This window comes from Natator depressus, chromosome 5 (assembly GCF_965152275.1).
Source record: "Natator depressus isolate rNatDep1 chromosome 5, rNatDep2.hap1, whole genome shotgun sequence".
Taxonomy (NCBI): domain Eukaryota; kingdom Metazoa; phylum Chordata; order Testudines; family Cheloniidae; genus Natator; species Natator depressus.
Window position 1 is genome coordinate 122,029,060 of NC_134238.1, and position 12,860 is coordinate 122,041,919.

At 50.6% G+C, this 12,860-nt stretch overlaps 1 protein-coding gene across 1 annotated transcript; it reads left to right on the plus strand.

The window, feature by feature from the left end:
• The first annotated feature begins 1,386 nt into the window (after window positions 1-1,386).
• Window positions 1,387-12,110, plus strand: LOC141987997 (perilipin-3-like). Its single transcript, XM_074953820.1, has 9 exons — window positions 1,387-1,394; window positions 5,980-6,026; window positions 7,541-7,641; window positions 8,276-8,471; window positions 9,126-9,208; window positions 9,314-9,599; window positions 10,322-10,512; window positions 11,528-11,641; window positions 11,739-12,110. Exons 1-9 carry the CDS (start codon window positions 1,387-1,389, stop codon window positions 12,108-12,110), a joined length of 1,398 nt encoding a protein of 465 aa, XP_074809921.1.
• Window positions 12,111-12,860: the final 750 nt, after the last annotated feature.

The window sequence follows — 12,860 nt, forward strand, 5'->3', positions numbered from 1 at the left end:
CAGTCTTCCTCTGTACATAGGAAGTGCTCCTGAACTTCATATTTTCCCTAGCTTTGTAATGTGTAAAACAAGGGTTTAATGTCACAATAAACTGCAACTGCATTCAAATTCCTGTCTGCTTAATGTGATTCCCTCCCCGACTCGTGCTCTATTCAAATGTATACTGTACAGGTGACCACATCCCCCTCTTCTCTCTCTCTCACACACACACACACACACACACACACACACACACACACACACACACACACACACCCCTTACACCCACTTTTTTCTGGCAGGGCTCCAGAATGGCTGAGCACGTCTCCTGGGTGAAGGCATCTCTTCAGGTGCCTCCATTTGACACTCTTCCATTGAGACTTTTTTCTCGGGTAGAAGGCGGCAACAGCCCATTGAGAATACCCACTGGAAGCCAGACAAGTAGCAAGGCAACATTAGACTCTGAGACCAAATAACAGAGGGAAGAACCCAGGGTGTTAGGGCACTATGGCCTTTAGAGGAAATGGGGTGTGTGGAGAACTGAGAACCTACTACTGGTAATGAGCGAAGTTAAAAGGGTCGCATACTGTGGGGCCTTGCCTCTAATCCAGTGCAAGAAGCTCAACAGGTTGGAAGTGTCCAGGAAAAGAGATGGTGAATTGTTAAATCCCAGTTGCCTGGAGTTGTCAAAACGCACCCCTGCGCGCACACACAGGGAGACTAGCTGCAAGAGAGAGCAGCAGACAGTCTTGCTGAAGCATGGACATCAGCCAGCCTGCGTCCTTCCTCCCTGCCATTAGCCAAGCACCTGCCTAACCTTTCCTACTGCCTACTGTAAACCTAGCCAGGCCAATAACTGTACAGGCATGTGGCTCAGGGTTGTGGGAGATGCATAATAGGACCAGTGCTGGGCTTGTAATGCATTTTCCTGAGAGCTTGTGTCTATGCTTCAAGTCACAAGTGGGTAGTGGCATCTAGGCCGCTCCATCACTGTTGCTTATCCTAACTCGGGCTTGAGCTATTAGAAAGCTTTAGGCAAGACCATGTGTCTCGGGTTCAGCACTGCAACAGCACCATGACCAGGAATGGGTGTGTTGCTCTCAAAGATGGAGACTAGTAATCATAGTGGTGATGTAAGCAGCTCCCAGGGCTGGTTACTCCTGATCTCATTGGACAGGGCCTGGCTTATACTCAAAAGGAGTGGGGATAGCAAGCTCTTCAAAGTCAGGAACTGCTGAACTGACACGCTAACCTGCCTGTGGAACTGGAGGTGTGTTACAAACCCTGCTGTGTTCTGGATTAACAAAGGCCCCTACAACACACTCAGGGGGAAGAGTGAGTAACAGCACTCACTAGGTGGAGCCCTGCTGGGGTGAGTAAAGGTCCTAGCCTGCTCCTTCTAGGGACATGGAAGAGTAAGTGCAGACTTCAGTAGTGCTGTTCAGCAAATGGGACTTCTGTGTTCAAGCCTAAGGAAGTTCTTTAGTCCAAGTCTAATAAAATGTGTGAGGTCAATGAGTGGATTTCACATCAGCAGATATTAGCTTCAAACATGGATAGAAGTAGGAGCTGGATTTTCTTTACACCATGAAGAACATTGCAGCCTGCATTTCCCGACCGTAGCCCCTGCAGCTAATCCTTCCATAGAGAAGGAGTGGTTCTAACATATCCCCAGCCAGGGTCAGAGGTAAGATACCCTATAGCAACTGCTGCTGGATCAGTCTTAAATTATATAAAGCAAATGTAGTAACTGACTAACCCACCGGATGCAGTATTTATGGCTCAAGGAGCAGTGAGTTATTTCAGCAAACCCCAGCATGATCCACCAACAGGCTCAGGTGTTTAAGCCAAAGCCCTGTTGGAGGCTCCAAGGTGTGAGCATAGAGATCACACCAGCTACACCCCAATGGTCTGAATATTAGAAGGAGGAATGGGAAAAGGAAAAAGATGCTTCCTGCCCCCAGCTGGCTTTCTCTCCTGGGTGGCACCCTCTGGATAATTAGTGATTGTAGATCCCAGGTAGGAAGACTTGTAGTGTGCTCTCAACATGGTTGGGCTTGCTTCTTCTGCTGGCTGCCTGTGTGTGAGGGCTATGGATAGAAAGGTGGTTGCTAAGCCCTGAACATGCAATGGTCTCTCTGTGCTGGTGTTACTTACACCTGTGCAGAGCTCTCTCGCACCCAGCTACTCTTCCCAACTGCCTGTTGAAGTTACTGGGGGTCTGAGTATCATAGAATATCAGGGTTGGAAGGGACCTCAGGAGGTCATCTTGTCCAACCCCTGCTCAAAGCAGGATCGATTCCCCAATTAAATCATCCCAGCCAGGGCTTTGTCAAGCCTGACCTTAAAAGCTTCTAAGGAAAGAGATTCCACCACCTCCCTAGGTAACGCATTCCAGTGTTTCATCACCCTCCTAGGGAAAAAGTTTTTCCTAATGTACAACCTAAATCTCCCCCACTGCAACTTGAGACCATTACACCTTGTCCTGTCATCCTCTACCCCTGAGAATAGTCTAGATCCATCTTCTTTGGAACCACCTTTCAGGTAGTTGAAAGCAGCTATCAAATCTCCCCTCATTCTTCTCTTCTGTAGACTAAACAATCCCACTTCCCTCAGCCTCTCCTCGTAAGTCATGTGTTCCAGTCCCCTCATCATTTTTGTTGCACTCCGCTGGACTCTCTCCAATTTTTCCACAGACTTCTTGTAGTGTGGGGCCCAAAACTGGACACACTACTCCAGATGAGGCCTCACCAATGTCGAATTGAGGGGAACAATCACGTCCCTCAATCTGCTGGCAATGCCCCTACTTATACATCCCAAAATGCCATTGGCCTTCTTGGCTACAAGGGCACACTTTTGACTCATATCCAGCTTCTCGTCCACTGTAACCCCTAGGTCCTTTTCTGCAGAACTGCTGCCTAGCCATTCGGTTCCTAGTCTGTAGCGGTGCACTGGATTCTACCGTCCTAAGTGCAGGACTCTGCACTTGTCCTTCTTGAACCTCATCAGATTTCTTTTGGCCCAATCCTCCAATTTGTCTAGGTCTCTCTGTATCCTATCCCTACCCTCCAGCGTATCTACCACTCCTCCCAGTTTAGTGTCGTCTGCAGACTTGCTGAGGGTGCAATCCACGCCATCCTCCAGATCATTAATGAAGGTATTGAACAAAACCGGCCCCAGGACTGACCCTTGGGGCACTCCGCTTGATACCGGCTGCCAACTAGAAATGGAGCCATTGATCACTACCTATTGAGCCCGACAATCTAGCCAGCTTTCTACCCACCTTATAGTGCATTCATCCAGCCCATACGTCTTTAACTTGCTGACAAGAATACTGTGGGAGACAGCGTCAAAAGCTTTGCTAAAGTCAAGGAACACCACGTCCACTGCTTTCCCTTCATCCACAGAGCCAGTTATCTCGTCATAGAAGGCAATTACATTAGTCAGGAATGACTTACCCTAGGTAAATCCATGCTGACTTTTCCTGATCACTTTCCTCTCATCTAAGTGCTTCAGAATTGATTCCTTGCGGACCTGTTCCATGATTTTACCAGGGACTGAGGTGAGGCTGCCTGGTCTGTAGTTCCCAGGATCCTCCTCCTTCCCTTTTTTAAAGATGGGCACTACATTAGCCTTTTTCCAGTCGTCCGGGACTGCCCCGGATCGCCACGAGTTTTCAAAGATAATGGCCAACGGCTCCGCAATCACATCCGCCAACTCCTTTAGCACTCTCAGATGCAACGCATCCGGCCCCATGGACTTGTGCATGTCCAGCTTTTCTAAATAGTCCCGAACCACTTCTTTCTCCACAGAGGGCTGGTCACCTCCTCCCCATGCTGTGCTGCCCAGTGCAGTAGTCTGGGAGCTGACCTTGTTCGTGAAGACAGAGGCAAAGAAAGCATTGAGTACATTAACTTTTTCCACATCCTCTGTCACTAGGTTGCCTCCCTCATTCAGTAAGGGGCCCACACTTTCCTTGACTTTCTTCTTGTTGCCAACGAACCTGAAGAAACCCTTCTTGTTACTCTTAACATCTCTTGCTAGCTGCAACTCCAGGTGTGATTTGGCCTTCCTGATTTCACTCCTGCATGCCCGAGCAATATTTTTATACTCCTCCCTGGTCATTTGTCCAATCTTCCACTTCTTGTAAGCTTCTTTTTTACGTTTAAGATCAGCAAGGATTTCACTGTTAAGCCAAGCTGGTCGCCTGCCATATTTACTATTCTTTCTACACATCAGGATGGTTTGTCCCTGTAACCTCAATTAGGATTCTTTAAAATAAAGCCAGCTCTCCTGGACGCCTTTCCCTCTCATGTTATTCTCCCAGGGGATCTTGCCCATCAGTTCCCTGAGGGAGTCAAAGTCTGCTTTCCTGAAGTCCCGGGTCCGTATTCTGCTGCTTTCCTTTCCTCCTTGTGTCAGGATCCTGAACTCAACCATCTCATGGTCACTGCCTCCCAGGTTCCCATCCACTTTAGCTTCCCCTACTAATTCTTCCCGGTTTGTGAGCAGCAGCTCAAGAAGAGCTCTGCCCCTAGTTGGTTCCTCCAGCACTTGCACCAGGAAATTGTCCCCTACATTTTCCAAAAACTTCCTGGATTGTCTGTGCACCGCTGTATTGCTCTCCCAGCAGATATCAGGGTGATTGAAGTCTCCCATGAGAACCAGGGCGTGCAGGGAGTAAATGCAGGGACTGGTTTGTGCAGGGCTCATTGTAGAATCAGGGACTAAAACTGCCCCACTCTGGCTCTGGCAGCCACTGAAGCTGAAGGTTGTGTCTCTGGATGGAGGCCCACCCACGTCCCTCTGTGGGACAGACACATAGGTATGAACATCTAGGCTTGCTTTAAAGGAGTGAGGTGAGCACCTGCCTCAGCCCCAGGCCTCTGTCACTCTGCTCAGCTGCTCCAGGCATTTGCACTCCCTGCTTTGATTTTACTCCCTGTGTGAAGGGTGATGGGGAGGTTATGGGACGAAGTTATGCCTGGTGTGATCTGCTGTCACTCCGGCTGGGAAGGGCCTTGATGCTGGAGTAACTAGGCCAGGAATGATAATGGGGAGAGGGCAGAGCCGAGCATTTTGGCTATGACTGACACCCCCCCCAAACTTTTCCCTGAGCTTGTCTCCCCACTTAGTCCTTCCCTGTGGCTGTGTCACCCCCAGCATCTGCCCAAATGCTCCCCTGATGCCCCCTGAGCCTGGGGGTTCCACGTATCGAACTGACACTTATATTGGAACTGCTAACTGCACTCAGTCTTTAACTCCTTATTGCCCAGTGTGGGGCAACCTAACTCTCTTTGAGGTTCTGGGCCTAACTCACTTACGCCTTGCAATGCTGAGAGGAGCAATAGCTAAATACCTTTAAAAACCTGTGCCATGTTCTCTTCCCTGGACAGGCCAACCAACAGGAAAGCTATAAATGAACTAAGGAAGCAACTTGTACCAGCTGGGCCAGAATAACTTCCCCAGCCTCTTCTGGAGTGGGCAAGAAAGCAAAATAATACAACAGCTATCAGCACTCTCCTTTCTTAGATGGTTTTACTGACAAAAAACCTTCTACACCGAAAATGTTCCCAGGGAAATGGAGCGTAAAGGCGCTCTTCAGAGAGAACAACTGGAGCACTCTGAGAATATGAAGCATTCTTATTATTTGTATGACCGTAGCATTTCGAAGCCAAAATCAGAACTGGAATCCCATCGTGCTAGGTACTGTCTTAACACAGAGTAAAAGGCCTGCCCCAAACAGCTCATAATCTGAAACTAGGTTTGCTAGCCCTCCAGGATCGTCCTGGAGTCTCCAGGAACTAAAGATTGTCATGTGATGGGACCTCCAGGAACACATCCAACCAAGATTGACCACTCTGAAACCTGTAACTTTTCAGAGGCTCACAGCCCTCACTGAGCAAAGTTCAGAATGCAGCTGTGTGATTGGTCTCCTGAGCTGTCCGTCAAGTGTGTCCAGCCCCATGATGACATCATCACAGGAATATAATGGCTGAGGGGGGTAGGTCCTAGTACTGGCAAAGGATTTGTAGTGTGGAAGTTTGGTAAGATGTGTGTTTAACCTCTATGCTATGTTGCTGGTTCCTAGATTCTGTGTGTGTTTAGATGGGGGCTCTTTTCTTACACAGAGTGTGACCCAATGTCTTGCCTGATGGCCAGTAGTGGCTAGGATTGAATGGTCACAAGCTCTTAGCTACTTTCAGTACTTTGTAGTTGTACTTGTGTAAAGCATTTCTAGCTGAGTCTTCTGAGCAAACAGTCCAAGGAAGGAAAATATCTGCCTTCCAGACTGGGAGGCCTTGATTAATGGTATGTTCTAGGAGGTGGAGGCTTCCCTAGAGAAGAACAGAATGTTTACCAAAGAGAATTAAATTAGGGCTTGGACTATGGGGAAAACTCTCCACTCAGCTCTCTACCTGAGCTAAGCTATGCTGTTCCCACTCAGGAATGGGGATTGGGACTTCTGGCTGTGGTCTGAGTTCTGGCTTGTCCTCATGATTTGCAGGTGGAAACCCTTGACTGAGGTAGCTGATTGAGCTGAGACTGGAGTGCTGGGTAACCAATATGTATCTGAAACAGATAATGCAGAAAACAATAAAGATAGCAGGCCTGGTGCCTTCCCATAAGGGAAACGCTCCCTGGCCCTAGCTTTCTAGTTAGTGGTCTCACTCTCATATCTAGGGGTGATGGTGTCCATTTACCTGAAGTGGAATCTGTTTCTTGACCAGACCAGTCTTTAACTGACAATAGAAAGTATTTGTATTTTTACCAGCTAAATTGGCTTTAAAATAACCAGCCTGCCATAGTGGGCATCTCCTATGTAGACTCATAGATATTAAGGCCAGAAGGGACCATTATGATCATCTCCTATGTAATTCAGTATCCAGGGAGGCTACTACACTACTCACTCTGGAGGTCCCTGAAGGCTCACCAGGGGTACCTTCTCAATTCAGTGTTCTGTGTGTGTAGTCAATGGCTACTACCTTCAGCAGGATAACTTCTGTCAGTGATTGTACTCTGGGACAAATGGAATTAGCCCTGGTATTATCTGGGAAATGACTAAACTAGGAGGGTGCTTCTGATGAGCTATGAAGGTGTCCTGGTGCTCCCCTTGGGAGGCATTGTTGGGTATAGAAGTCTCAGGAGAAGCTTTGGGAGTCTGTAACACCGACAAACCCTGGTGATGGGCAGGATCAAACCTGGGACCTCTGGAGCTAAATGCATGAGCCTCTACTGCATGAGCTAAAAGCCGTAAGGCTCTTAGCTAAGACTGTAAAGCTTATGCGTTAATCTCTGCCCTTCTAACTGGTCCTGGTGCCACGAGATGGGACAGAAGAACACACCCACAAGTTGTGTGGATTACAAGTGCACCCCTGGGCTTGAGGAACTGGCTGTCTCTGAGCCTGCCTTAGACCAAATGTTTAAGGCCCTGGCCTGTTCTCTGAACAGAGAGACTTACTACAGGGGGACAACCTGGTCTGGCTCTTAGAGAAAACAGACCAGGAGCAGCTCTCATGGTGTTCCTGCACAACATTGATTTCACTGGCTCCTGCTGTAGCCACTCAATATTCCTTTTTGGGTCTTGCAGGGACATCTCACTCCAGCATGTCTGCTAAGGAAAATGAACCACAGGTGGGGATCCAGGCAGAGGAGCCACAGGTGGGTTCCTCCTGGGGAGGCAGGTGTGCTTGGCAGCTGGAAGGGCTGTTTTAGCTTGAATGTCTCCACTGCTGGAGACAGGGACTCGGAGCATTAGCTAGTGTCGTGCTTACAAGTTCTGGTTCTCGGAGTGCTGTAGTCACAGCCCACAAGTGCCCCCTGAATCCGGGGGGAGCACCAGCACTGGTGACCCTGTGAATGCTCTCTGCACTAGAACACCGGCAAATCCCACTGATTGCAATGCCCAGTGGGGGCATTGTACCGGGTGCTGGACCAAGACATGGTTCCTGATCGAGAGAGACTGCACTTGGAGACACCTATTGTCTTTCCATTTCTGCTCCTGCTGACGGAACGAGATCGTGACACAGTTGTGTTTTGTTGGTGGGCATGCCAGGATGGAAACGGCATTCCTGAGACGTTGCTGAATACAGGCAGCTGTTCCAATGGAACCAGGCTTCTGGGTGTGTAACTAATGTCACAGGCAGGCCACTGAACCCCTGCTGACAGGGACCGGAGACTGTCCTCAGAGCTGGGCAGTCTCCTACAGAATCAGTAGTTGTAGAGGGAAAGACAGGAGGGGCACCTTGACAAGCCAGGAGCTCTTCACCACCTGACTCCTCTTTCACTCCCCCAGACTGCAGGGGAAAGGGTGGCTGGCCTGCCCGTGGTCAGCTCTGCCTGTGAGATGGCCTCTGCCAGCTACGCTGCCACCAAAGAGACCCATCCAGCCATCAAAGGGGTCTGTGAGGTAGTAGAGACTGGGGTGAGAGCCATCACCTCTGCTGCCGTCACCAGGGCATGGCCCATCCTGGACCAGCTGGAGCCACAGAGTGAGTAAGGGAAGGGAGGCAGGAACACTCCTGTGTGTGGTGGGGGAGGTGGGTCTGGGGACAGGCTCAGCCTACAGTGGCTCTAGTCCCACGACTGAACTTGGCCTCCAACTGGCAGCAAACAGAATCCATGGACTCCCTTGTCCTGCTCCCCTGAACTCGGCTAGCTCCTAGATGTGATCTGGCCAAGGCATTGGCGATGTGCGGAACAGCTCTGACGGCTGCAGCAGCTGCAGTGCCCAGGCACAATCCCTGCTGTGCATGGCTGGCCCGGTACCACACAGCCACATGCACTGTGTATGGCACTTAATGCCATGGAGCAATACCTGCTAGAGGGCAAAGGAAGCAGCTCCAATGCTGAAGGGATCTGAGCCCATTGCAGGCACTGGAGACGCCTGAAATCCTCTAGGAGAAGCTGGGGGTGGATGAACAGATGACTGGCAGCGGGATCTCCTGAGTGCTAAACCTGGCTCTGAAACAGACAGGCTCCATAGCCTTGGGCAACTTGCCCAACCTCTCTTCCTTGGCTTTCCCATCAGTAACCTGGGACACTTGCTTAGGAACACCAGTCCTCCAGTGTACACAGATTAGCAGCCCCACGAGATCTGTGCACGTGAAGGAATTAAGGGAATGAGTTCTGTGGTTGTGTTTCAGTTGCAGCAGCCAATGAATGTGCCTGTCGGGGTCTGGAGAGACTGGAAGAGCAGCTGCCCATCCTGCAGCAGCCGATTGAGAAGGTAACCACAGGAGTGTCACGGCTGGTCCTGGAGCAGGATGAGGCTGTGGGCCCTTCACTTCCGCTAGGTGTTCAGTGACCTGTCTTCTGACCCCTTTTCCTCTAGGTGGCTTTGGATGCCCAAGACCTCGTGCGTGCCACAATGGTTGGTGCCAAGGATGCAGTCTGCAGCACGGTCACTGAGGCCAAGGATGCAGTGACCAGCATGGTGGGCGTGGCCCAAGAGGCTGTCCAGGAGAGCGTGGAGGTGACCAAATCCGCCGTGACCAGAAGCATGAGCACAGTGATGGGCTCCAGCATGGGGCAGATGGCTGCGAGTGGCATAGACACAGCATTGGGGAAATCTGAGCAGCTGGTGGACTACTACCTCCCCATGACAGAGGAGGAGCTCGGTAAGAACCCCTCTGCTGAATACAAACCAATGTGACCCTGGTGTCTTCGGGTGTGGTTTGGACTCACAGCTGTTCAGTGCTCACAGCTGAGCTGCCAAAAGAGACACCTCTCCTTCGGGCTCCCTTGAAACCTAGCTTGGCTACTAGCCCTCTCCTTGTTCCTTCATGCTGGGCCCTCAGCTAGCCCTGTTGTCTGGCTCTGACGCTGCTACCTATGCAGCTACCCGATGCCTTACTGGTCGGTGCTGCAGGGCATCCAAAGGTGCCCTGGGAAAGATCCCATCGGTCACAAGCTTTGGGAGGGCTGAACGCATCCTGCCTTGTATCCTGGCCCTGCCAACCGGTGGTGCAAGTAGATTTAAACTCTTACTAGTATGGCGACTCATGGGAGAGATCCAAAAGGGCAGGGGGGTTACGTGACTCCCCCCAAACGACCCCACCCTGCCTTGTGTGCAGGAGCTCTACAGACCCCAGACAGGAGATGCAACTGTGTGGAAGGGCTGGTGGGGGGGCCAACTGGGGGCGGTACAGCCACACCGGAGGAGGTGCCAGCATTCTGCTCCTTTCAATGCTCCAGTTCCTGAGAGCCCTGCAGTTTTCAGTGGATACCGAACGTCATTCCAGTATGTCATACCAGCAACAAATGTCTTAATGGTGCGGCGTACCTGACCTTACTGGCTTACTTGCACCACTGCTGCCAACTGACCCCTTCCCCCTTGCAGCGGAGCTTGCCACAACTCCCATTGAGGGGCCTGGAGAGGCTCCTGCAGAGCAGCGAAGTTACTACGTGCGTCTGGGTTCCCTTTCGAGCACGCTGCGCCAGCGAGCCTACCAGCACGCCCTGGGCAAGATGAGACAAGCCAGGCAGCGCACCCTGGAGGTCCTCTCCCAGCTCCAGCAAATCATTGACCTGGTAGGAACACGACACCTCTCCCCTGCCCTGTAGCTGCTGTGGGTCATGGTCTGTCATAAATATAAAGGGAAGGGTAAACCCATTTAAAATCCCTCCTGGCCAGAGGAAAAATCCTCTCACCTATAAAGGGTTAAGAAGCTAAAGGTAACCTCGCTGGCACCTGACCAAAATGACCAATGAGGAGACAAGATACTTTCAAAAGCTGGGAGGAGGGAGAGACACAAAGGGTCTGTGTCTGTCTGTATGCTGTGTTTGCCGGGGATTGACCACGATTGGAGTCTTAGAACTTTTAGTAAGCAACCTAGCTAGGTATGTGTTAAATTATGGTTCCTTTAAATGGCTGAGAAAAGAACTGTGCTGAATAGAATGATTATCCCTGTCTGTGTGTCTTTTTTGTAACTTAAGGTTTTGCCTAGAGGGATTCTCTATGTTTTGAATCTAATTACCCTGTAAGGTATCTACCATCCTGATTTTACAGAAGTGATTCCTTTACTTCTATTAAAAGCCTTCTTGTAAGAAAACTGAATGCTTTTTCATTGTTCTAAGATCCAAGGGTTTGGGTCTGAGGTCACCTACGCAAATTGGTGAGGATTTTTACCAAACCTTCCCCGGGAAGTGGGGTGCAAGGGTTGGGAGGATTTTGCGGGGAAAGAAGCGTCCGAACTACATTTCCCAGTAAACCCAGTTAGAGTTTGGTGGTGGCAGTGGAAATTCCAAGGGCGAAGGGTAAAATTAATTTGTACCTTGGGGAAGGTTGAACCTCAGCTGGTGAAAGTAAGCTCAGGACATTTTCATGCAGGTCCCAACATCTGTACCCTAGAGTTCAGAGTGGGGGAGGAACCTTGACACGGTCTCTGCAGCCTCCCATGCTCAGTGCCATTGGCACTGTTTTTCCTATGCCCAGCTGTGTCGCTGCAGTAGTGCTGCTGGCTTGCTGCCCACACCTAGCTGTGGGAGAGCTTCCCTGGCCAGCCGCCTCCTGCTCTTCCCAGCTAACTACCCTCTCCTCCTGCAGATCAAGCAGGCTGTAGATCAGAAGCTTCACAATGGCCAGGACCGTCTGTACCAGATGTGGCTCCAGTGCTGCAGGGGGAAGTTGGAAGGGCAGGCGGAACCAGACTCCGCAAAGGTATTCTCCTCCTTCTCGCCCTGACAGCCTTGCTCCAGTGAACTCCCCCCATCTGTAGGGGAAACTTGCAGATACTCCAGTCTCTTTCTCCTTCCAGCAGGTTGAAGCTCAGGCTCTAGCCACATCCCAGAGCCTCACCCAGCAACTGAAAACCACCTGCCTTACTCTCCTGGGCAGCCTCCAGGGCCTTCCCAGCACTATCCAGGACAAGGCCCAGCAGGTCTCAAGCAGTATAGAAGAGCTCCAGGCTTCCTTCTCCAGTGCCGGATGTTTCCAGGATCTGTCCAGCAGTGCCCTTGCCCGTAGTCGGGAGATGGTGACCAAGGCCCAGGAGTCCTTGGATGAGCTTCTACAATACATGACACAGAATGTTCCCCTGGACTGGATCGTGGGACCCTTCACTCCCACTGGAGACTCCCCACTGTGTCCTAATGAGCTGGTGGAGGAAGGAAAGAAGGTGGAGGCCTGAAGGGTTCCCCCTGCTGCTGGAAGGAATCCAGCTGAATTGGCAGCATAGCTAGTGTGAGCTCTCCTTGCTGAGGCCGCAGTTCTGCTTTGGCAGATGGTGGACTGAGGTCAACTCTTCCTTCTGCAGAATTACAGAACGTGAATATCATTTCCCATGCACACTTACCCAGAACCATGTGTTACCAGTTACAGGGTGGCGTCACTAGTCATGCAGGACTGCATCCCTTGCAGGGCTAGTCTGCTTCTCTCAGGACATGGATTGTAACTGACATACATCTGTCTTCCTCTGTACATAGGAAGTGCTCCTCAGCTTGATATTTTTCGTAGCTCTTTGTAATGTGTAAAACTAGGGTTTAATGTCACAATAAACCTCAACTGCATTCAAATTGCTGTCTGCTTAATGTGATTCCCTCCCTGGCTCATGCTCTGTAGAAACATATACTGTACAGGTGACCCCATGCCCCTCTTCTACACACACACACACTTTTTTTCTCTGGCAGGGCTCCAGAATGGCTGAGCACGTCTCCTGGGTGAAGGCATCTCTTCAGGTCCCTCCATTTGACACTCTTCCACTGAGACTTTTCTCATGTAGAAGGAGGCAACAGCCCCTTGAGAACTCTCGTCTGGCTTCCAGTGTGTAGCAAGGCAACATTACAGACTCTGAGACCAACTAACAGAAGGAAAGACCCAGGTTGTTGAGATAGGGCACTATGGCCTTGAGAGGAAAGGGGGTGTGTGGAGAACTGAGAAC